At 35.4% G+C, this 22,593-nt stretch overlaps 1 protein-coding gene across 18 annotated transcripts in view; it reads right to left on the bottom strand.

The window, feature by feature from the left end:
* The window catches only part of GREB1L (GREB1 like retinoic acid receptor coactivator), a 152,773-nt gene that overhangs the window by 63,774 nt on the left and 66,406 nt on the right, over positions 1–22,593 (bottom strand). For 10 of the 18 annotated variants that reach the window (XM_034429567.3, XM_034429569.3, XM_034429574.3 and 7 more), the window contains 4 exons: positions 18,291–18,393; positions 10,539–10,707; positions 10,204–10,401; positions 3,314–3,490 (listed from right to left, as the gene is read on the bottom strand). In XM_034429567.3, coding sequence (XP_034285458.1) covers positions 3,314–3,490; positions 10,204–10,401; positions 10,539–10,704 — 541 coding nt within the window. In that variant the 5' untranslated portion in view covers positions 10,705–10,707; positions 18,291–18,393. The remainder of the gene's footprint in view (positions 1–3,313; positions 3,491–10,203; positions 10,402–10,538; positions 10,708–18,290; positions 18,394–22,593) is intronic. The other 8 variants (XM_034429570.3, XM_034429572.3, XM_034429576.3 and 5 more) reach the window with 1 other exon arrangement.

The following is a 22,593-nucleotide window of genomic DNA, read 5'->3' as shown; positions in this document are numbered from 1 at the left end:
GAATTGAATTCTCCTAGATAGTTAGGGATATAAATATTGTGTTTGATCTACTGTAGACTTTCTACTGATTTCAGAAAGGACTTTGCACAGCTGTCAATATATTTTCTTAATTATTATAATCCAAGGTTAGGCCATTTGTTCAGCATAAAGATATACAGGGTAAATACATTCTCAACTGTAACATCTTTGTTAGTTGTTTGTTTTAGCTGTCACAATGGCAAAGGAAAACAATGCTACTGTCCGTTTTTGTTTTTGTTTTAAATTATGGGTTGCATCCAATAGCAACAAAAAAATGGAAGACCTGTCAACGGACATACTTTCACCAGCAGTAGCTTCCCTTTTCCAGAATCAAATCTCTTCCAAATGTTTGGAAATAGAAGAGGAGGGAATCAGCAGAAGCCTATCAATATAATATTGCTTATAGCCTCATATTGTCACACCGCTAGATTTAAAAACTTAATGTGGAACTTAAAAGATGAATAAATTATAGTCCATAAATTTAGAAACAGAAACTTTTGAACAACAACAACAAAAAAGAATACACATTTATATTTTGAAAATTTATCTCACATTTTCAAAGTTAATTCTGCTTAAAGACTATTTTTCTTGTTTAAATGCAATTTGAGTTAATCTGCTTCTAAAACTCCACAAATGTTGCCAAGAAAATCTGAGGAATGTGTCCATGCAGTTACCAAAAGTCAAGGCTGATTCAAAGACACAAAGTGTATTAATTTAACTTCCTCAATAGTTCAGTCTTCTGAGAGAAATACCATCTGCCACAAACTAAAAATGGGCCCATTACTAAAGAAGCAAAGGAAGAAGACTCCTTCCTTTACACATATTTGAAAAAAAAAATCCATTGCACAAATTAAAAAGGGTTTTAAAAAGTCACAATTTTTACATTAATACCAGGAACAAAGAGATTGGAACATTGGATTACAAAGCAATTAAATGAGAGTTGAACAGAATATTTATCAAAAATTTATGTGTAACCCAGTATAGAAATTCAGATATTCCACAGAAAGTATTTGCAAAACCTACGTTTTTACAGGTTCTCAGATTGTCTGCTTATTCATGGTTGAACTGGGAATTATAATACAATTTATTTAGAACAGAGGGCTGATTTAGAGGATTAGAAACTGATTGTTCCAAATGAGAGGAATTCACTCTTCCCTGAATCATTAATTTCCATGTGAACGTGAGCAAACTTGAACACTATAATCCAGCTGGCTCTTGTCTCAGTTGAATTGTTTATGCCAATCTCCAAAGTCCTTGCTTTGTTCTGTTATCTGTCTTTGATCTTGGACTAACCTATATACTTGCATTCCTGCCACAAATAGGATTTTACAAAGTAATCTTTAAGCTACTGCTATAATTCTGATCTGATCCTGAAGAAATACCATCATTTCCAGGATGCTGAAATAGAATGTGGTGAAAAAAGCTGCAGTTATACCTCCTAATTCCTAAAGGCTTCCAAAATCTACTTTCCATCTATCTATTAGAGTTCCATCTCCCATAAACTCTAACCAGCACAGGCCAATTTTTGAAAATTATGAGAGCTGAAATCTAATACATCATCTGGAGGCTGGAAAAAATAATCAATGCCATACAAAATTTGTACAAGCTAATATGCATCTCATATTATGGCACTCATATATGGTTTAACAGAAAAAGCCATAACATCACTTTAGTCATATTCCAAATGGGCAAAATCAGGGAGAAAATAATTACAGCCAAGCCCTGTCAGACAATGTTCAACCAGGCCATCTAAACCGATCACACTAAATTATGATCCAGTTCATTGCAGGGATTACAACAGCATCTCCCGCCATGAAAATCAAAAGAAGCTATTATATAAGCTTCAACTGTATATAGGTAGTTCTCGATTTACAACCACAACCGAGCCCAAAATTTCCATTGCTAAGCAAGACATTAACTGATTTATCCAATTTTACAACTTTCTTTGCCACAATTGTTAAATTATTCACTGCAGTGGCACAATAATATTTATTGTGTATTTGCCATTTTTTGGCTAAAAAAAGATCCCTGCATGCAATGAATCTGACATTCATTGCTTGCCAGAAATTCTCAAAAGGTGGTCACATGACCCTAGGACACTGCAACTGTCATAAAAACATGCCCGTTGTCAAGCGTCCAATTTTAATCAGATGATCACAGAGATGCTGCAATACTCATAAGTGAAGGTGGAAGATTACTACTAATGTAATCTATCGAATCTCCTGTATGGATTTCCCCTGTGAGTATGTAGGACAAATGGGGAGGAAGCTAACCATCAGATCACAAGAACACAAGTTAGTGATCGGACGAGGAGATCCAAACTCATTGATAGCCTCACATTGTAATGAACAAGGACATACATTCAATTTCACTACTAATAAGATTGTTGGCCGAGCAAGTACAAAGATAGCCAGGGAAATTATTGAAGTTTGCGAAATGGGATCCTTCTCGGTCAACAGGAGTGCTGATTTATCATGAGTTTATCAGGTACTTAGGAGGGGAGGACTTGACAGCACAAGGAAACAACAGCAAATGACTTTGTATAAAAAAGAACACCGCTTGGGGGGGGGGCGAAAGCCCTACTAAGCAGATATATACAAAAGTATGAAGGCTATTGCTTAATGCATTGTAAGCCGCCCTGAGTCTCCGGAGAAGGGCGGCATATAAAATTGAGCCAATAAATAAATAAATAAATAAATAAGAAACCACACCCAACCAGGCACCACATAAATACTATGCATAGAATAGTCAAAGCACACATTCTGGTAGTGAAAAGTTCCCTGAGGATGGGCTCCAGCACAAGTCCAAAAATTTGAAAGACTAAACCTCTGATCCTGGTAACCAACCCAGATTGGATCCACTCATGTGTGAAAAATGGTCATAAATCACTTTTTTCAGTGTCATTGTAACTTCAAATTGTCACTAAATGAATGGTTGTAAATTGGGGACCTCCGAGAGAATTGACGAAAAAGAAAGGCCAAAGACAGTCATTCTAGTAAAGTATGTAATTTTCTTAATAAACTTTCCCTTTGAAGAAAAAAAATCCTTTCGATCTCAACCCTGTCTCTATAATGAGGCTCTTAAGGTTTGCTAATACTGACAAATAAATAGACTGCACTTAATAAAGTGCAAGATTCCAAACAATTTTTTCTCTAATGAAAAAGCTTTCAAAAAGTATCTTAGAATATTACAGGGAGAAAGCTTTGAAGTGAATCAAGCCAATATAACATACTGTAAATTCAGTTCACTGTAAATCTGTCATATTGTGAGGAATAATAAATGAATTTTCATTTACCTAAAAGTGCATTTTTTCCATGGTCATCTGGCAGAAATCTTTTATCAACAGCACAGACTAGAATATGCTCAGGAAGATTTGGAGACTTAGCTCCAACCAACAGGAAGCCTGGTGGGATATCAATCTGTTCCATACGCAGCGATACTAATCGCAAATCTTTGCCGGCTTGACAAAAACCTGAAAAGAAATGATACATCATGAAACAACCATTTAGAAAAACTTCCAAGTACACTGGTCACTCTGGGCTTCATATTTCTAACCCCTTCCCCTTTCACAAAACAGCTACCTGGTACATTAGTTTATCATGGGCAAAGAACGGCTCAAGCAATTTCAACCATTTGGTATACAGATGATTTACCATCTGGAATCAAATATTGTGGGTGTAAGACACCCCTAGGCTGTGTGTGTGTGTGTGTGTGTGTTCCAGCGTAACTCTAGAATGCCTGGGCCGTTAAGGAAAGCGAGTGCGGCATTCTAGAGCGGCAATTGTTTGTGATGTCAGTTCCTCTGCAGCTTCTTCTGGAAAGTCAGCCATGATGTTCACCCTCCAGTGGACCAATGGGGAAGTGCCTGATGGATTTGAGGCAAAGTGCCAGGATCGTAGACAGGGCAGGAAAGAGGAGCACATGGGAGGGGTAAGGGAGAGGGCAGGGATGATGGAAATGGGAGTAGGGGGAAGAAATGCCCTTCTCAATGGCTTCCTGTCAGACAAACGCTTCGACATCTATAAATATCTGGGCAACGCCGGGTTATCAGCTAGTTAGATATATAAAACAAATGTAGGTTCATGAAACAAAATTAGGAGTTTATGCACTGTGTTGTGCTGCACATATTTTGCCTCCTCTTTCTTCCTGCTCCTGAAAAACAATTGAAAAGATGCCTTCCTTTTCTCTTTGTGAATCAAATGTACAGCTGTGTACTATCAACCTAAACAACATTACTTTCAATAGGATGCCATGTCTGGATGCAATACAGGTAAACTGCCTTATCAACTGGAAGATGCTGCTAAATTCCTAAATCCAAACAGGTTTTCCCAGCTGCTCCAGATTGTTTGGATTAAACTAGCAGTAGTCTATAGCATCTCATGGCAACTTTGCTTTAATAGAGAACATTAGATTAATGAAAAATGAATGTGAGTCACAGGCTCATAGACGTCTACAACCATGCACAATATTTTCATCTACAAAGAAAGATACATGGCACCAGGGGTGAAATCTAATTTTTTTTGCTACTGGTTCTGTGGGCATGGCTTAATTAGTGGTCAGGGCTTGGTGGTAAGGTGACTGGGTGGGCGTAGCCAAGTCAATGTCACTTCTTTGCCCTTTTTTAACCTACAAAACACAACACAACACAACTGGCTCACCCACAATGTAAAAGCAGCTGTGCTAAACCCAAAATGGCCCCGCAACAAGCAGGAACCTCACACAGCCACAAAAAGCCCCCAAAAAACAACTTTCACACTTTACACAAACACAACACAACATAACTGGCTCACTGACAATGTAAAAGCAGCTGTGCTAGACCCAAAATGGCCCCTGCAACAAGCAGGAACCTCACACAGCCACAAAAAGCCCAAAAACCAACTTTCACACTTTACACACACAAAATTCCACATACAGCTTTGTGAGATTTTGTGTGTTTGTGTAGTTAGAGTGAAACACTACAGAAACACACTAAATCTCAGAAAGCTGCACAAATATTATTTTATTTTATTTTTATTTTTATATAAAAGCAGCTAAATTTAAAACTTCCTAAACTTTAAATGGCTAGGTCTAAAAAAAGAACAACTAAAAAAAACCCCAATTAACTATTTTTTTTTAAAGCTCCCAAAGGGGAAAAAACTTACCCAATAGAATAGGGGTCTCCAACCTTGGCAACTTTAAGACTTGTGGACTTCAACTCCCAGAATTCCTCAGCCAGCTTTGCTGGGAGTTGAAGTCCACAAGTCTTAAAGTTGTAGATAGAGCTGCTCACCGATGAGCTTGATTGCAGACAGGGAGATTCAGTTGCTTGCTGACACAATGGATTGCAGGTATTACAGCGTTACGACCAGCAATTAAGGTAAGCAAGCTGGGGGTGGGGGGGGAGACTTTTTTTCTTTTACATGGCTCTGGCGATCAAAGCTGAGTTGCCTGATTAGCAGGCATCTCAGCTGGGATGGTCAGAGCTTGGCTCGTGAGAGCCATTTTAAAGAAAAAAAAGGCTCTGATGATCGCGCGGCTCAGCTGGGCATGGGGGGCGGGGGCAGGGATTTTTGCTACCAGTTCTCCAAACTGCTTGCCGCCATCATAACCTATTCACCCGAGGCGGTCCAAACTGGGAGCATTTCACCCCTGCATGGCACTGTTTTCTGCTACAGATGGAAAACAGTGTGCCTGTTGCAATTACGGTATTTTGGTGAAGAGGAATTATTCAGAAGACACACTTTTTTCCAAAACTACTTCTCACTCATTCCTTCAATGTTGAAAATGCAAGGGCCACTTGCTTCTCAATTTAAAGCTGGGGCAAGCAATTTTCCTTCACTGTGGATCACACATACAAAAGGGGGGAGGGGGAGAAACCCTAGGACTGTAAGAAATATGATTGTTGATGTAATGACATCACCAAAGGGGGAACAGCCAAATGTTCAGTCTGGGTTCATTTGGGGGAGGGTTTGGAAGTTCTAGTGCAAATTAGCTGTTTGAATTCCTCCAGTCAAGAACTGATTCATGTGGCAACCTGTTGCACTGTCTTATAGTTCGTACAATACAGTTTACAAGTTCCTCACAATGTCTTTCTTGAACTTACTTTTTTGTAGCTTTAACTATGTAGCATCTGCTTTTGCTATATTTGGTTGAATAACATTTTTTTTTCTTTTTAATCAAATTTCTATACCGCCCTACTCCCGAAGGACTCAGGGCGGTGAACAGCCAAGATAAAATACAGATAATACAAATATTAAAAAATCCCTTAAAATTATTAAATATTTCGGCCGAAACACAGATTAAAACACCCAATTTGTAAAATCACGAATTAAAAAATTTAAAAATTTAAAAGATGGGAGTTAGGCCAGGCCAGCTTGCTGAAATAGAAAAGTTTTGAGAGCACGGCGAAACGTGCGCAGGAGGCTATTGTGTTTATATAAAATATAATTAAAAAGTCACATAGCCTTATACACATATATGTCTTACTATTTCTTTGCTTACAATGTGCTCATCCAACATTATTTGGGGCATATCGTTTACCAGTGATCAAATGATTTAAATGTTCCTTATGCATGTAATCATCTTTTTAGATCAAACACTCAGCAGTAACAATTACCATGAACAATGAACAGTAGCAATTACTGCTATGGTATATAAGAGAGAATGGCTATGGCCAGAGGCACATAGAGATGAAGATAAGGAAAGCAAATATCACAAGTGATAAGGAAGAACAGGGTGGTCTTAATTACAACCAACACTATTCCACAACTTTAGCTGGAAAAGTGCTGGAAGGGGCATTAACTGACAAAATGGTGTTACAAAGAGCAAAATAGATTTAATTAACTATAGAAATAGAATATAAGAGAAAGAACTATAGCCATTTTTACAAATTCTCCGAGAGAAATTCAAACATCTTAATGTTTTCATTTCAAGAACACTTCACTGTGCCAAAATCTATTGTTTACTGAAAGTAAAACAAAAAATCCATCCATCCATATTTGCTAACTCCTGTAGGAAAGACAAGTATTTTATTTTCTTTATGTGACTTCTAAAACACTAGATTTTTTTTTAAGTACATTTTTTATATATTCTTATTTACATTTTCTTACTAATTTTAACCATCATACATTCTGTAAGCTATTTCTGAGCTAGCACCAGCCTCTTTCAGGTCTCATCCCACCATTGTTAAGCTGCATCACATACATTATTGCTGTTGGATGCATTAGATAGTGCTAAGGTATAACAAACATTTCTTTTCTAAGCAAAAACTGGATGGAGGAAGTGCTATGGGATTGGAAGTCCTTAAATTCTGTAACATACTGGGTCACAGAAATCATTGCAATATGTTGCAATGTCCTTAAAATTACTCTTTCTTATTAAAAACATTTTAGATCAGCAATAGAGATAAAAAGGAAAGCTAAACAAATTTCTCTTTAAAGAGTGTGAACCCAAAAGATTCTGGAGCAAAGTGTCTGCACTATCTGTTCTTTAATTTACAATCTTTGTATTTGATTATTCTGTTAACTACAATTGAGAGCTGGGTCCTTGGATCCTTTGAAACTTAAGAAATATCAAAGGTGCAGCATTCATTAGATTATAGAAATTAAAGATTGAACAGTTCTATAAAAATGCAGACTGCTTATTTTAGCCAACATTAGCCAATAGCTATTGTGTTAAGAGAGAGTACATTATTATTTTCCAGAACTCAATCAGTGTCTTTGCAATTGTGTTGATTTGAACAAAAGACACATTAGCATTTTGAATTAAGGACTACAACATGCGCTAAAAACAGCAAATAATTAAGGGATGCAAATTTACTTCTCTAAAGTAAAAACAAACAAACAAAAAAACCCCTTACATTCTTATTCCAAAGAAATGCAAAATACAAATCCCTGGAGCAATTCATTAGGCTCCATTTTCAATGGTGTCCATTCAATCAATCATTATTTGGAGTTTAAGAGCTTGCTGCTTTTCAGAATTGAATCAACATATCCATATCCTCTAATAAATTGCCAAAAAGATATTTCTGTTTTCCAGAAATACTGATCTTTGCACTCTATAGTCATCTTTTAAGCAACTAAGAAGAAAAGAGTTTGGCCAACTCAGCTGTGAAAATATAAACAAAAGGTCTGAAATTGTGTAAAGCAAAAATTGTCTCTGTCCCCCTCTATCCCCCCTTTCTTTAACAGAAACAATTACCATCTCTTTTGTGAGGTACAGACCTGTTTTTGTGCTACTTTAAGATAAGGATTTTGCATTAGAAATGACATACTAAGATTTACATGAAAAATGCAGTTCACAGTCACTTCCATTTGGCATTTTCACAGTTGCTGAGTAACTCAGAACTCAGTTTGGCTCTCTCTCATGTTGCATTTAATAACCAAACCACATCATCAGTAATAAATAATATCCTTGATTGTTAAAAAAAAACAATAAAAACAGAATATACATCTTATAAATGTATAAGTATATAAATGTATATGGTAGGGCCATATCTACTACCTAATTGATCAGTTCTGCTTCAATAGCACCCCAGACAAATCACATGTTATGGTCTCTACATGAAGTTCAGGTTTTAAAGTCAAAAATCATTTGATCCATTACTGCAGTCTTTTCCAGAAAATCAATTGTATATTTTGGACTTGCCATATTGGATTTTTATGCCTACAAGCTACAATTGAGCAAAATATAACCAAACAAAACACAGGATGTTTTCGGGAAAGTAGATGAGCTGGGTGGATGGAAACACAAGGCATAATACTTGCTGTTCTGATCCAAGAGAGGATTAATATTAATCTTACGAAATAGTTTTCTGCTGAACATATTCAGTACATCACTTGTTTTAACATGGCTTTCACAATTCCCATAGCAATAACTTAAATTTTTCATACAGCCTTGACCCCAGCAATGTAATTGATATGATTTATATGTATGATTCAGTATATGTCTATTTTGGTCTCAGTAAATTCAGTGAAATCTGTTTCCAGGTAAGCATGTTTCATATTGCAATCTTAATCTAGTGCAAATAATTTGTCAATCTTTTGGCAAGAGAAATAAGGGTAGGAAAGCACAAAGGTCATAGAAGTGAATGAAGTTTAAAATGAAACTAGTCTGAAGAGAAGTATATATTTGTTGGCTAAAACAACCTCCGTAGTATTTCTCAAGAATCTCGCTTCTGTAAATAAATTTCTCTTCTGGTGTATTTTCACCTTAGAACTCTCTACAACCTGAACTGCACTTTATGTGGAAATTTTCAGATTTGGGAAGTGGGAAAGGGACAGCTTTCTTTATTGAACAAAACATTTTCTTCATATAAGTTGTTAAAAAATATTTTTGCCTGGTACCACCAGAAAGACAAGCCAAATTGTATCTAAAAATATAATCTAAATTTCTAATTTTAATTGTAAAGTTAACCAGAATAGTACTATTCAAGAAATACACAGCCCATGTTTCATTTTTGGGTTAAGAAAAATACTGCCTGACTTATTCTGTATTTTTAGAAGATAATTAGAAGATATTTATAAGATAGTTTAGAAGAAAAAATTAATTTTCATAAAGGACAATGATTGAACAATATGTTGGATATTAAACATGTTAACTAAAATTATTATTAATATTTATGATATAGGATTTAAATAAACTATTCCTCCTGGACCACTTCTTACAATACCTTTTAAGAATATAAGAATTTGAGCTATTTCCAATATTGCTTGTTGCTCAAGTAACATTATAAACAGATTCAGACTTTAATCTTGCATTTAGTTTGCATGCAAGCAAGTCCAATTTTAACTGAATAAAAATATTTCATCAAGGAGCCCTAGATATTATAACATGTCAAAAATTCTATTGAACCAAATAGGGCTAGCTTCAAATTAGAAGTAGATATTATATTGTCTTTTTATGACTTTTTTTAGATTTTGTTACCAAAAAAAAAAAAAAAGGTTATACGTTCATATCACAAATGTATCCTTAGCATAATTTATTTCTTTCTAACTTTGGACAAAGTAGTATCTGCAGGGTATGACCCTTCTGTGAAACTAACACAACCATCATAAAGCAACTGCTGCCCTTTTTCTGTATGCCTGTGACATCATAATGTATAACATATACAAAGGAGGCAAACTCTTTTCATCATTTGATAACTGCTCTGCCACAGACACCTCTGATTCTGCTTTGAAATGTTAGATAGGGAAGATTTAAACCAACCATCAGTAGTGCAAGATCCTTCTGGGGCAGGTTTTTGTGCATATGGGATTGGCGGACTATTGGAATCAGACATGTCTTCATCCTCCTCATCTTCTTCTGTTTCATTAATAGTCTGGCTGGTGGAAAAATCCAAACTTCCATTCTGTGTGTAACGATGCATCAATTCTTTGTCTAGCTCTTCCACTTTTGGTTTCACATCTGGAATGCATGATTTTTTTTAAAAAAAAAAAAGGTCAACCACATATTCCTTTAAAAAAATATACATCTGAAAAACTTCTTTAAAAAATAATAATAAACATTTTATATAGCATAAGAACAATTAGAATATGCCATACTTGCTTGGTTACCTTCCGGCAAAATAGGCTGCTCAGGATCAAGGTAGAGCTGGGAGAAGATGGGCCGAGGAACTACACTATTACATCTGAGGGAGGCCTCTATGGAGTTATGAAGAGCTTCTTCAAAACGGGCAGATTTCAGTTGCCCTGCATAAGAATTCCCCATGATCTGTTAATAAATAAAATAAAATAAAATGAAAATGAAATAATAAAAATAAAATAAAATATAATAATAAAAATTAAATTAAATTAAATTAAAACAATAAAAATTAAAAATAAAATAAAATAATTAGGGTTTCATTCTTTTATTATGGAAAGCAGAAGTGATGTTTGAACCAGTATTTTGCAACAGTCCACATTGCAAGGATAAAATATTAGCAATGGTAAAGAAACCATTAAAATACCATCTTGACGAAAGAATGTTTGTTCTTAATTTTGCCAGTCTGCTTTTCACTAATAGAGCTCTTTTCGGCCACCTTTTCTTTTACCTTTTACCTCTCCTAAGCATCAGTGTCAATTAAAATGGACCATGACAGACTTCAGGTGCAGCACAGGAAATGTTCAGATAAAAGTCAGTATGTAGTGATCTTCAAGGATAAATAGTTAAAAACATTATCTGTTTTGGGAGTATTTGCTTTCTACTCTATTTCATTGAAATGTGATAGCAATTTTGTTTTGGCTGGACTGGCTACATCCTCCAACTGAACCAATATCAAAATGTCAATGAAATGGAGGTCATACAGAGATCCACCTGGGAAAACATAATTTATTGTTTCAACTTTAATTTCCTAGCTGTCATGAAGACTATCATAAATTCCCAGTTGTCATGAATTCATCAGATTGCTAGTTAACATGTATATTGTAGAGTTTTTGAAATAAATCAAAGAAATTGAACATAATTCTCAAACAAACTAATTAAATACATCTGAATTAATTGATACTGAAATACACTGATTTTAAGAGACAGAGAACTTGCTTAAATCATTGGTTTTAAAAATACTTGGAGTATTTCCTGCTCTAAAATTACTATTGGATTGTTCTAGAGTTCTAACTCTAATACAGAGGTCTTCAAACTTGGCAGCTTTAAGACTTGTGGACTTCAACTCCCAGAATTCTGGGAGTTGAAGTCCACAAGTCTTAAAGCTGCCAAGTTTGAAGATCTCTGCTCTAATACATTAATAAATTATTACTGAAATGAAGTAAATATTAAACCCAATGATAGATTTTAGCATCAAATAAATTTCCATGCAATACAAAAAACAAACTGAAAAACCCAAATAAACTAAAACCTTTAAAATGTAAAATATACACAAACAGATTTCTGCTTTCTAGAATCAGAGAAAAATGAGTATTGTACCCTTAAAATGTTCCTGTCCTGAGCTTGAGAACCCTTCAGAAAAGAGATGAAGTAACAGCAGCTTACACAGCACACAGTACATACACTCCAGGCTACAATTTTGTTTTATTTACTTAATTATACTTCACACTTCTTAGCTGCCCATCTCTTCAGTTTGCCATGGACTTCCATTGGACAATTTTCTCTGTTGTTCTGACCCTGAGAATCTCTTTACTGAGAGAGAGAGGGAGAGGGAGAGAGAGAGAGGGAGAGAGAGAGAGAGAGAGGGAGAGAGAGAGGGAGGGAGGGAAAGAGAGAGGGAGAGAAAGGGGAGAGGGAGGGAGGGAGAGAGAGAGAGGGAGGGAGAGAAAGATATAGGGGGAGTGGGAGGGAGGGGGAAAGAGAGAGGAAAGGGAACGAGAGAGAAAGGGAGGGAGGGAGGGAGAGAGAGACAGAGAGAGAAGGGGTAGAGGGAGAGAGAACGAGAGGGAGGGAGAGAGACAGAGACAGAGAGAGAGAGAAAGAGAAACACACACACACACACACACACACACACACACAACACATAGAGCTCAATTAAATTTATGCATAACAAACAGCCTTAAAACAAACATTTCTTTCCTATATTTTTACAGCTTTACCCCAAAGTCTGCTGCAGAACTTTCTCAGTGACATACCCATTGAATTAAGATTAGCCCAATGGCTATTTGGGAGTTGAAAGTTAAATCCTTCAGATGACTGGAAAAATGATGAAAAATGCAATGGTGGTCTGAAAAAGCCCAGGAGAAAGTCAAATGCCTTAATAAAAGAAAAATAGTATTGAAAAGGAAACCTGTGCCTATGAAGAAAAAGTTATAACCAATATGCCATGAAAAAGACCATCTTGAAGAAAAGCTCAGAAAATGTTCAGGATTCAAGTTAAAGTAACTTCAGCAGATGCTTACTTACTTAATGGAATGCACATGAACACTTTCCATTAGAGTGTGTTAAGTTCAGTTAAGGACAGACTTTGCTATGCATTTCTAAATAGTTGCATTGAAGATACGATCTATTACACACCTCTTCTCATAATTAATGTCGTTTTTAGAAAGTAACCTAAGTCCAAATAAGTCTTTGGAATGTCAATAAGCTTATGGCTTTAAATATAATTCATTGCATTTGACATTGCAATTCAATGGCATGTGAATTACAGCAACATACTGTAACTGTAAGCCTGAAGCAAATTTTCCTAGTATTCTTCTAGCTTACTACCATAGCAACCCTAATTCAGTACTTGTAATGTTAACCCATGTCTTCAGTAACATAGTAGCTATAAAATCTCATTGTATAATTCAGTGTTTTTGAATTTGCAGTAGCTTTATAAAACTATTAGCCTTTCTTAAAATTACCAATGTTGTAAGTCCTTTGAAAATCAACGAAATTTCTTATATATCTGGTTTATATCTTCTTTTCCATTTCTTCTCCATCTTCCCAGATTATATAAATCCTTTCAAATTACTTAAAACCCCTACTTGTGATTAACTGATATCATCCATCTTCTAAACATTCACAATTTTATAGTAATTCTACCTTCCGCAATAAATCATTATTTGTGTAAATGCAATCTATATACAGTACTTCTAAAACTCTTGTTATCATAAAGCAAGGGTGTCAAACTTGCATCGTCACGTTATTGTCACGTGACATATCATGACTTTTTCCCCCTTCACTAAACCGGGGGATGAGGGGGGTGGCATGGCAGCGCATGACACATCTGGCCCACGGGCCACGACCCTTGTCATAGGGCAACAATTTTTGAACAAAGGTCAAAACAGACTAATTTACAGAATGTTTTCAAAATCTGGGACACATGACCCCCAAAGAAAATTTGAGACAGTTGTAGCTGCTTCAGTGCTATTTGGCTGCTGCTGTGGTCCGACAATTTTCATTTTTAATGGTTTATTGGTTCGATTTATCTGTTGCCCTTCTCCGGAGGCTCAGGGCGGCTTACAATGCGTTAAGCAATAGCCTTCATACTTTTCTATATACCTGCTCAGTAGGGCTTTCGCCCCCCCCAAGCGGTGTTCTTTTTTATATGAAGTCAGTTTATTGCCCCCACAGTCCGGGTCCTCATTTTATCTATCTCGGAAGGATGGAAGGCTGAGTCAACCTTGAGCCTGGTGAGATTTGAACTCGCAGTAATTGCAGGTAGCTGGCAGCTAAGTGCTACTTAACAGCACTTTAGTCCGCTGCATCACCAAGGCTCCTGTGGCAGTGATCTGTGGCAGTTTCCCAAGCAATCTCACAATCCCATTCTCTCTGTATTTCCCAACTGAGCAGCAGCCAGTTAGTTACCTGCCTGCTGGGAAGGAAAGGAAGGGATGGAAGGAGGATCTCTCAAGCTCCCTTTCCAGCCCATGACAACCCATTAGGATTCTCATTTACATTTTACAGCTCTTTTCAATTTAGCAAATACTGATCATTTGAACACTGTCCATTTAAAACACTTTTCTACTGTGTATCAAGGTCTGCAGTCAACTTTGAGTACTTATGGGCTGCACTTTTCAAGGATTCTCTGCAGGTATCTCAGTAAAATCTGAGGCTCTGGAAACGTTTCATGGTCATTACCGATGAACTAACACTGCCTTCCTGGTTCTAACAAAGAACAGTTCTTCTCGCTTAAAAACAAGTTGATCAAGAAGGGAACAGGTGATGATGTTTCAGTGCCATGGCAACAGAGTTGCTACTTTTCACTGACCAATTCCAGTATATTCCACAGCAGCAGAAAGGAAATAATGCCTTTCTCATGCTTGAATAATTTCATCAATTTCTTTCCAACAAATTAATTACAATAATGGAAAGAATATGGAAGGAGGAAAAAAAGCAGAAATGCACAACTAACTCTCCCCTATATTTGAGACCAAAAATAGGACAAAACATTAAAAATATGTTATCCCAAAGGTGCTTTTTCAAGAGGCAACTGGAGTTTCTTGTTTTTCTTTGAAGACTTTTGCTTCTCATCCAAGAAGCTTCTTCAGCTTCTTCAGCTGAAGCTTCTTGGATGAGAAGCAAAATGTTTTCAAGGGAAACCAAGAAACTCCGGTTTAGGACAACCAGGACCTGGATGACTGAGAATCTCCACAGACATTAAACTATGTTAGCAACTTTTAATATTTATGGTTCACAAAGAGATTTTAACAATCCAACAAAAACAGAAGATTTCTTAATACTCAATAGAGTATTAGAAATTCCATTTTAAAATTTTACAATTCTCTTCTTTCCTGAGTGCTACTGTTTTCCAATTCAGTTTCCATTGAAAATTAGTGTAATAATTAACTACAGTAAAATGCATTATACTTATACATATGTGCCTCTTCCATGTCCTTTGTCACACATAAAAAGGAATGCCTTTTCTCCCTCCTCTCACTGCCTGACTAATATGCCAATATTATATTTGCAATTTGTAGCTACAACAAGAATCCACGGATCATTTGGAACCTTATTATTTAAAGAAAATAAAGAAAAAGTTGGTACCTAATAATATATGCATTCTTCATTTATTTGAATGTAAAACAGGCGTATTAAAAAATGAGTAATTTGCCTCAGACAAAAATAACCATTTCTATATTGGTTTGTACATTTCAATATTTTTTGGGCAAGTGCCAAAAGTTTAATTCTTCCTTGTATTTTTAATCTGAAAACACGACCCCTCTATATTTGTCTCCGAATTCCAGCTTAAATAAAACAATTGGGGACTGAAGATTTAGGGGCTTTCTACATTGTTATCTTAATAAACTGAAGTCCTTCCTTTCAGCATATACTTAAAAACAGCTCACTTAAGCTAAAATGCTTTCGATTATTCACTCTCATTTCATCTAAGACCAAAAAAAGCAAGCAAGTTCTGCTCCATTTTTTCCCTAGTAACAAATGCTTAATCTGAAGTGAAGACAGCTCAAATCTTATGAGAGTGGGTGAAATACTATTTAAAAGCCTAAGTCTGGAAAGCAACTTACAGAATGGCTTCCATTCTATAATTTGGTCTCCATGTCTTTCACTGAATGTACTACCAAAGCTGCAAACATTTGGTAAGGGTTGTCCTTTCACTTAGACAAAAGCAGTCTTCCTTACCTAAATCAGCACTTTTTCCATCAGACTCATAAAAACCTTCCCACAACAGAGATTTCAAGAAAACCCTTTAAAGGTTTTAGGATATCCCTTCTTTTACTAAGTAACAAAATACACCCCACGGTGTCTGACCCTCACTCAGCTGTCTTATGACCTCTGCAATTGTTGCAATTTCACTTCAGGGGCCACAGAACTTAACTCCTATATCAAAAAAAGAGGACGGACGCTTCCTCTGAGCACCTGGTAAAACAAAATGCCAGCAGCACCCTCCCCCACTCCTAGGACCCAGATGTTCCCACAGCTGCCTTGGTGTCTATGTGGCAATCAGAAAGCAACAATTAGGACCTGGATGATGGCAATGACCCTCTTATTTTACTGGGTCTGAATGCTCTATGGGGCCTCCTGGCCTTAAGGATACAGCAGATCATAAAACAGAAACAGATCTTCAGCCTCTGGGAAATACGAGAGTTTTTTTTTTTAAGAACAACAAGAGACAATAGGAGTCCAATGTTACAAATAAAGTAAGTCAAGCCAGTTCAAATCATCCGCAGCAAGAACATATAAGTTAATCGACCTCTCTTGTTGAAATAATACACATTCTACATTTGCCCCTTTGATTTCTATAGATTATATTTTACAGAAAAATTCAAAAGTCTCTCATGTGCATCAAGTGTTTGATTTAAATAAATCCTGTTTCAATTTACGAAATTAGTTTAGTTGGAGGAAATCTCAAAAGACATAACTTCTAGCCTCATCTCATTTATTATAGTTTTTCTGTTTCATTTCAAAACCATCCCATAAAAGGTGTCTAAGACTCAAAGTCATGGATATCTCTCTCTCTAAGGATCAATATTGTATCCTTTGTTATTGAAAGTACACTTCAACAGACTAAAACACTATTCAGTCAGATTCACTGTTAAATTGGTTTTGAGTCTTAATTTCTAAATTTGTGACTTATTGCTGTAATGTATGCTAAATATGGGTAAATAAAATGAAGTTTAAGGTATACAAGACTGATGAAGTGCTCCTGACTGGAAAACTCAGACCTACCACTGATGCTTGCTTTCCCTTTGAAGGAGCACATTTGTGGATTTGGGAATGCTCATTAATCCAATTCAAGTATTGAGTTTTAGGTTGGTGATAGGAACTCTGAATGCTTTGTTTATTTGGGTAGTATACTAACCATGCCACCTCTCATTGTGGAACTTCTTTCTTGTGGACATGTGTAGGACCCCTAACTTTTTATTAATGATATAATGCCATTACATTAAAACATTTTAAGTACAGGTAGTCCTCGATTTACAACTGTTCATTTAGTGTCCGTTCAAAGTTACAACGATACTGAAAAAGTGACTTGTGACAGTTTTTCACACTTAACAACCGTTGCACCATCCCCGTGGTCATATGATCAAAATTCAGATGTTTGGCACCTGATTCATATTTATGATATTTGCAATGTCCTGGGGTCATGTGACCATCTTTTATGACCTTCTGACAAGCAAAGTCAATGAGGAAGCCGGATTCATTTAACAACTGAATTACTAATTTAACAACTTCAGTGATTCACTTAACAGCTGTGTCAAGAAAGGTCATAAAATGGGCAAAACACAGTTAACAAATCTTTCACTTAGCAACAGAATCTTTGGGCTCAATTGTGGTCATAAATCGAGTACTTATATACTAACTTGTAGAACTCTTTTAATAGTTTAATAGTACATATTTTTTCATAAATTTTAGTAATTGTAATATAATCTTAATGTTACATGATTTCATAGAAACACACATTAACACAATTTTCAAGATTTGTTCATTTTATGACAATGGTAGATAAAATATATTCTAGCACCAACAGGCAATTAGTAAGGGTATTTACAAGTGTTTTCTCTGTGAACACATAGTTCTTTCCATTTTTTTCACTGGCAAAAATTTCATGATATTGTCAATAGATTTTGCCAAAATCTTGCAAGATTTGATGACCCCACATTTTAGCAACTGAAAAATATTTTAAAATGGAAATTTATTTTTATTTAATTTTGGAACTCTATAGATATCCTTCATTCTGGGGTGAACACAGACCAAGCCTTAAGTGGTGATGTTTTGATGATCATGTAGTAGATCATGTAGTAGAGCACATGAAATAAAAGCTGCGGGGTAGTGCACTCAATTAAAAGATTGAAATTAACCATTTAAATATAATAGCTTCATAAAAATAGCATAATTATATCAAATTGACACAAATTATTTTTGTACTCTTGCTGCCATTGAAAATGTTACCAATGATAAATGCATTACAAATATGGAAACAATGCTACCTTCTTTTATGTCTTTCAACCTTCGTTAAATATATTCATGATGGATGATTGTTCATAGTTATTCTGCTTCTACTTGATTCAGGCTGTTGAAAATTTTAGATACCTGTGAAATAATAAAATAATTTAAAATTGTAGATGATTGATTTAAATCTTGATATAGCAGCAAATATTTAAAGACAGAGCTTCTTAACAGTATTTATTTATTTATTTAGCTTTTATCTTGCCTTTATTATTCAAGATGGTAAAACATGCATAATATTCTTTTCCTCCTCCTATTTTCCCAACAACAACAAATCTGAGATAGGTTGGCAGAGAGAGATGGGACCCAAAGGGCTTTCATGCACAAGATGGAATGGGACTAGAATTTACAGTCTCTTGTTTGCTAGGCCAGCATCCTAACTACTACACCAAAGTAGCTGTACTATTTTGTTCTTAACTATTTATTATTGTTTTGAGCTTTGAAGTAATCCTCATGGAACTCCATAGGACTGTTAAATACATCTAAGGCTACTATACATATACTGTCAAAATACCTGATCATAAAACCTAAACAAACTGTACTGGATAGCATTTTAACTTCCTCAAACAACTACAGTTCTACAATAGAGAAAATTCTGCAATTTTTCTCTCACCATATTGGAAACAGTGAGAATGTTACACACACACTGAGAGACTTGTTTTGTATACTATTTGTTTCTTATTTTTATATTTTTAATATTTCAGCTGTGGTTTTTATCAGTACCACTCAAAGTCACTTTTGGTGAGATGGCCACTACACAAATTTGATAGAGAGAGAGGGAGGGAGGGAGGGAGGGAGGGAGGGAGGGAGGGAGGGAGAGAGACAGACAGACAGAGACAGAGACAGAGACAGAGACAGAGACAGACAGACAGAGAGACAGACAAAATTCCTCTTAATTTAGGGAAATGTACCGACACCAACTTGTTCGCCATAGAATAGTCTCTAGCCAGTTTGGGGTAATTAGGGGACTACCATTTGATTACTTCTTTTTTTAATGTGTCCTAAAAAACCCTCTCAAATAAAAATCTAGAAATAAAGCATTTTTTTCTATTTCATTTCAAAGTTTAAAAACTTTGAAAAAAACATCATTTACATAGGCTAGTCATATACTCAGGGAAGTATTAAACAATAATTGGCTCCAATGAAGATGATGGTAATACGTAGATTGCAAATTAAGTATATATTCTCTAAAATATTTTTCAAAACATGCTATTAATATAATAAGATATTTGATTCTAAAAAAAGTACTGATAATTCTAATATTCTATGTTACCAACTTACCTTATTAATATGTGGAGGAAAAAAATTGAAATCTATCAATATTTTAAATTTGCAATATTCAATTGCATTAATCAATATTCAATTGATTAATTAAGCAACATTATCCATAACTTACACTGGATAATATAAAATCAAAAGGATAGTGTTATTTCATATATATATATGGCTGACGAAAGCTTAGTAAAATAAAATTTTAATTCTTTTAAAATTTTAAAATCTTAAAGTTCCGGAGTTTGCAGTATGTCTGCTTCTTTTTTTACTAATATACCTGGAACTCGTATTTTTAGAATAGTTTGTAACATATATATAATTGCTGCAATTCTAAAACAGCTGAATTAAAAAGATGAATCCCTGGCATATGGGGAGTCAGAGGAGAATGGGAAAATGAATTACATTGTAATCTGAGATTACTTTAAAAAAAACTTGTATAAGTGGTCTAACCACAAGAGGAAACCATTTTTTGTCAGTTTCAGTAACAGAGAAGTTTATCGAACACAAGAGTGGTTGCAGGAGTGGAGGAGATCCAAGTTTTAATAAGGCTACATATAATTGGTTGTCATGTGGTTCACTAAATGCCACTGTTTTTATCTGCAAATGCTAAATGGTCATATAATGTTACCATTCTTTCACATAACCTATTCTGATTGGGAACTGAAAGTTCAAGGTGTCCAGAAATATTTCCTTCTATACGAAGCTTTTGTTTTTGGAAGGAGCTGCTGGCACTGAAACATGACCTTGAATGGCAGTTCTGCTAATCCAATTTTTTCTGGGGTGGGGGTGTGGTGATGGTGACGCCCTCATAAACAAGCTGCGCGACTTAGGTTCAATGCATTTTCAGTGGTGCAATATTACACTGAACAAAGTCTCTGATTGCTTTCCACAACATCCAAGAATTTAACACAAATTAATTAGCCTCTCAATGAACAGAAGACATGTCTAACACTATATTGCAGGAGATCCTTAGGAAATCAACACTTTCTGATTTGCAGGTTTCTTCAACTCTAATCCACACCATTGTATTAGGTTTTAGGAGAATCAACAGTGATGATGATCAAAGTCAAGCTATATAGTTTCAGAACAAACTGCGGGGAGACCTTGCAAAGGGTTTTTTAAAAATAATAATTAAAAGTCCATAATCCAATTTCAACAGTCATAAAGGCTAAATCTGCTATTTTTGAAGCCACGTGCTGAACATTTCACCTGCTAGTAATGACATCTTTGTATTGTCTTCTAATTACACTCAAAGCTAAGACCTTTGGCCCTGAGCCACAGACCTCCATTCAGGCTGCACACATTCTCTTAAGTACCCTGAGCCTTTGTTGTCATTCTCAGTCTTTCATCTATTATTTACATTCATTGAGGAGGGAGCTACTCTACCATTCACAAAGCTTTAAAGCTTCTAATCATCTTAATTTCTTTGCCTTTTCCACTCCTGATTCCCACCTCATGGCTGAACACAGCAAGCAAACAAACTGATGAAATCATTTTTAAGCCCCTGGTTCTAATGGCTAGGCACAATCAGAGAAGCTTCTTGCAAGAAAAAGACACATTCTGCCATTTAGTCCTTAGCAGCAAATGTCAATCTTTTTAAAATTAAAGTAAAAATAGCTTTGTGCCTCCATTCAGATACATGCATCAAATGCATTCAAATAAATTGAAAAAACCACATAGCTACTTTCTGAACTGCAATAATGGAGTAATGCTAAAATTTAAATCCTTTGATTTCTTAATGAAGAAATAAGATCTAATAGAATAATCCAACAAAATTTCAAATGAAATAAAGCAGCATACAACAAACAATATTTTTCAGAAGAAATACAACCATACAAAATGCTGCATTTTTTGAACCATAAAATGAAAGATTTGTAAATATAATTTACTCACATCAATCACAGCCTTGAAAAACATGCTTTATCTACATTACTAAGTATTTTTAGTTACACCAACAGAAAACGTCATATACTTCTTTTTCTTTGTATACTGTTCAAAGGATAACAAAATGCAACTTTTAAAAATGGATGGGGTTGCCATGATTTCAAAAGTCAGTGCTGATTATGACGGTTAGGGTTCAACTATGACAATCAGTGACCCATCTTGGTGTTTTCCTTCTAACAATGTTTTTTCTCTCTTCTGAAAGCCTCCAGCCCCCTTGTCTTTTCTTTTTTTCACCATTTGGTTCAACCAGCAGTTCACTTCAGACTCATCCATCTTAGGATGCTTCAAGTGATAGATGCTCTTAGAAATAACCATACTGCTCAGCGAACAAAAGATAACATCAACTCTAGGAAGTCAAGGGAGAAATACAACAGCCTTGATAGCATGTACCTACATCAGTCAATAAATATATTGCAAACCTCTTACAAATTGAAGAAATGAAGCAAACGCTTGAAAAGAAAACAATAAGGATAAGAATTACAAGCAATGGACCTGGCAAAAATGGTGGTTAAATCCAGATCGTTTCATTTAGAAATTGTGCTTAAAAAGTGAACAGCTGATTCTAAATCTAAAGTTCAAACAGCAATTCCTAAAACAGAGGCAAAAAGATTCCTTCATTCCTTTCTACAAGGAAAATCTCTACAGATATTTCAACTGAGAAAGTGAAGCTCCAACAGGACAATAGTAATTCATATAATATTCATATAAAAATTCATATAATTCATGTAATTCATATAATTCAGCTGATTTGGAAGAAACCTTAAAGCATAAAATTAGTTATATAATAAAAGGAATCACAAAGGTGCTTTTTTCCAAAAGGCAACTGGGCTTTCTTAGATTTTTTTCTTTTGAAAACCTTTCACTTCTCATCCAAAAAGCTTCTTCAATGCTTGGATGAAAAACGAAATGTTTTCAAAGGAAAAACCCCCCAAAAGCCCAGTTTCCTTTTGGAAAAAAGTACCTTTGGGACAATCATGACCTGGATGATTGAGAATCTCCATAGACATTAAAAGGAACCATTCCACATCCAATGAGAGAATTCACATCTTCTCTGGTCTAACATCATTT

The sequence above is a fragment of the Pantherophis guttatus genome, chromosome 3 (genome assembly GCF_059756535.1).
Source record: "Pantherophis guttatus breed Tessera chromosome 3, ASM5975653v1, whole genome shotgun sequence".
Lineage (NCBI taxonomy): Eukaryota > Metazoa > Chordata > Lepidosauria > Squamata > Colubridae > Pantherophis > Pantherophis guttatus.
Note: the sequence above shows the minus strand (reverse complement) of the source record. Positions and strands in the feature narration are given on the sequence as shown.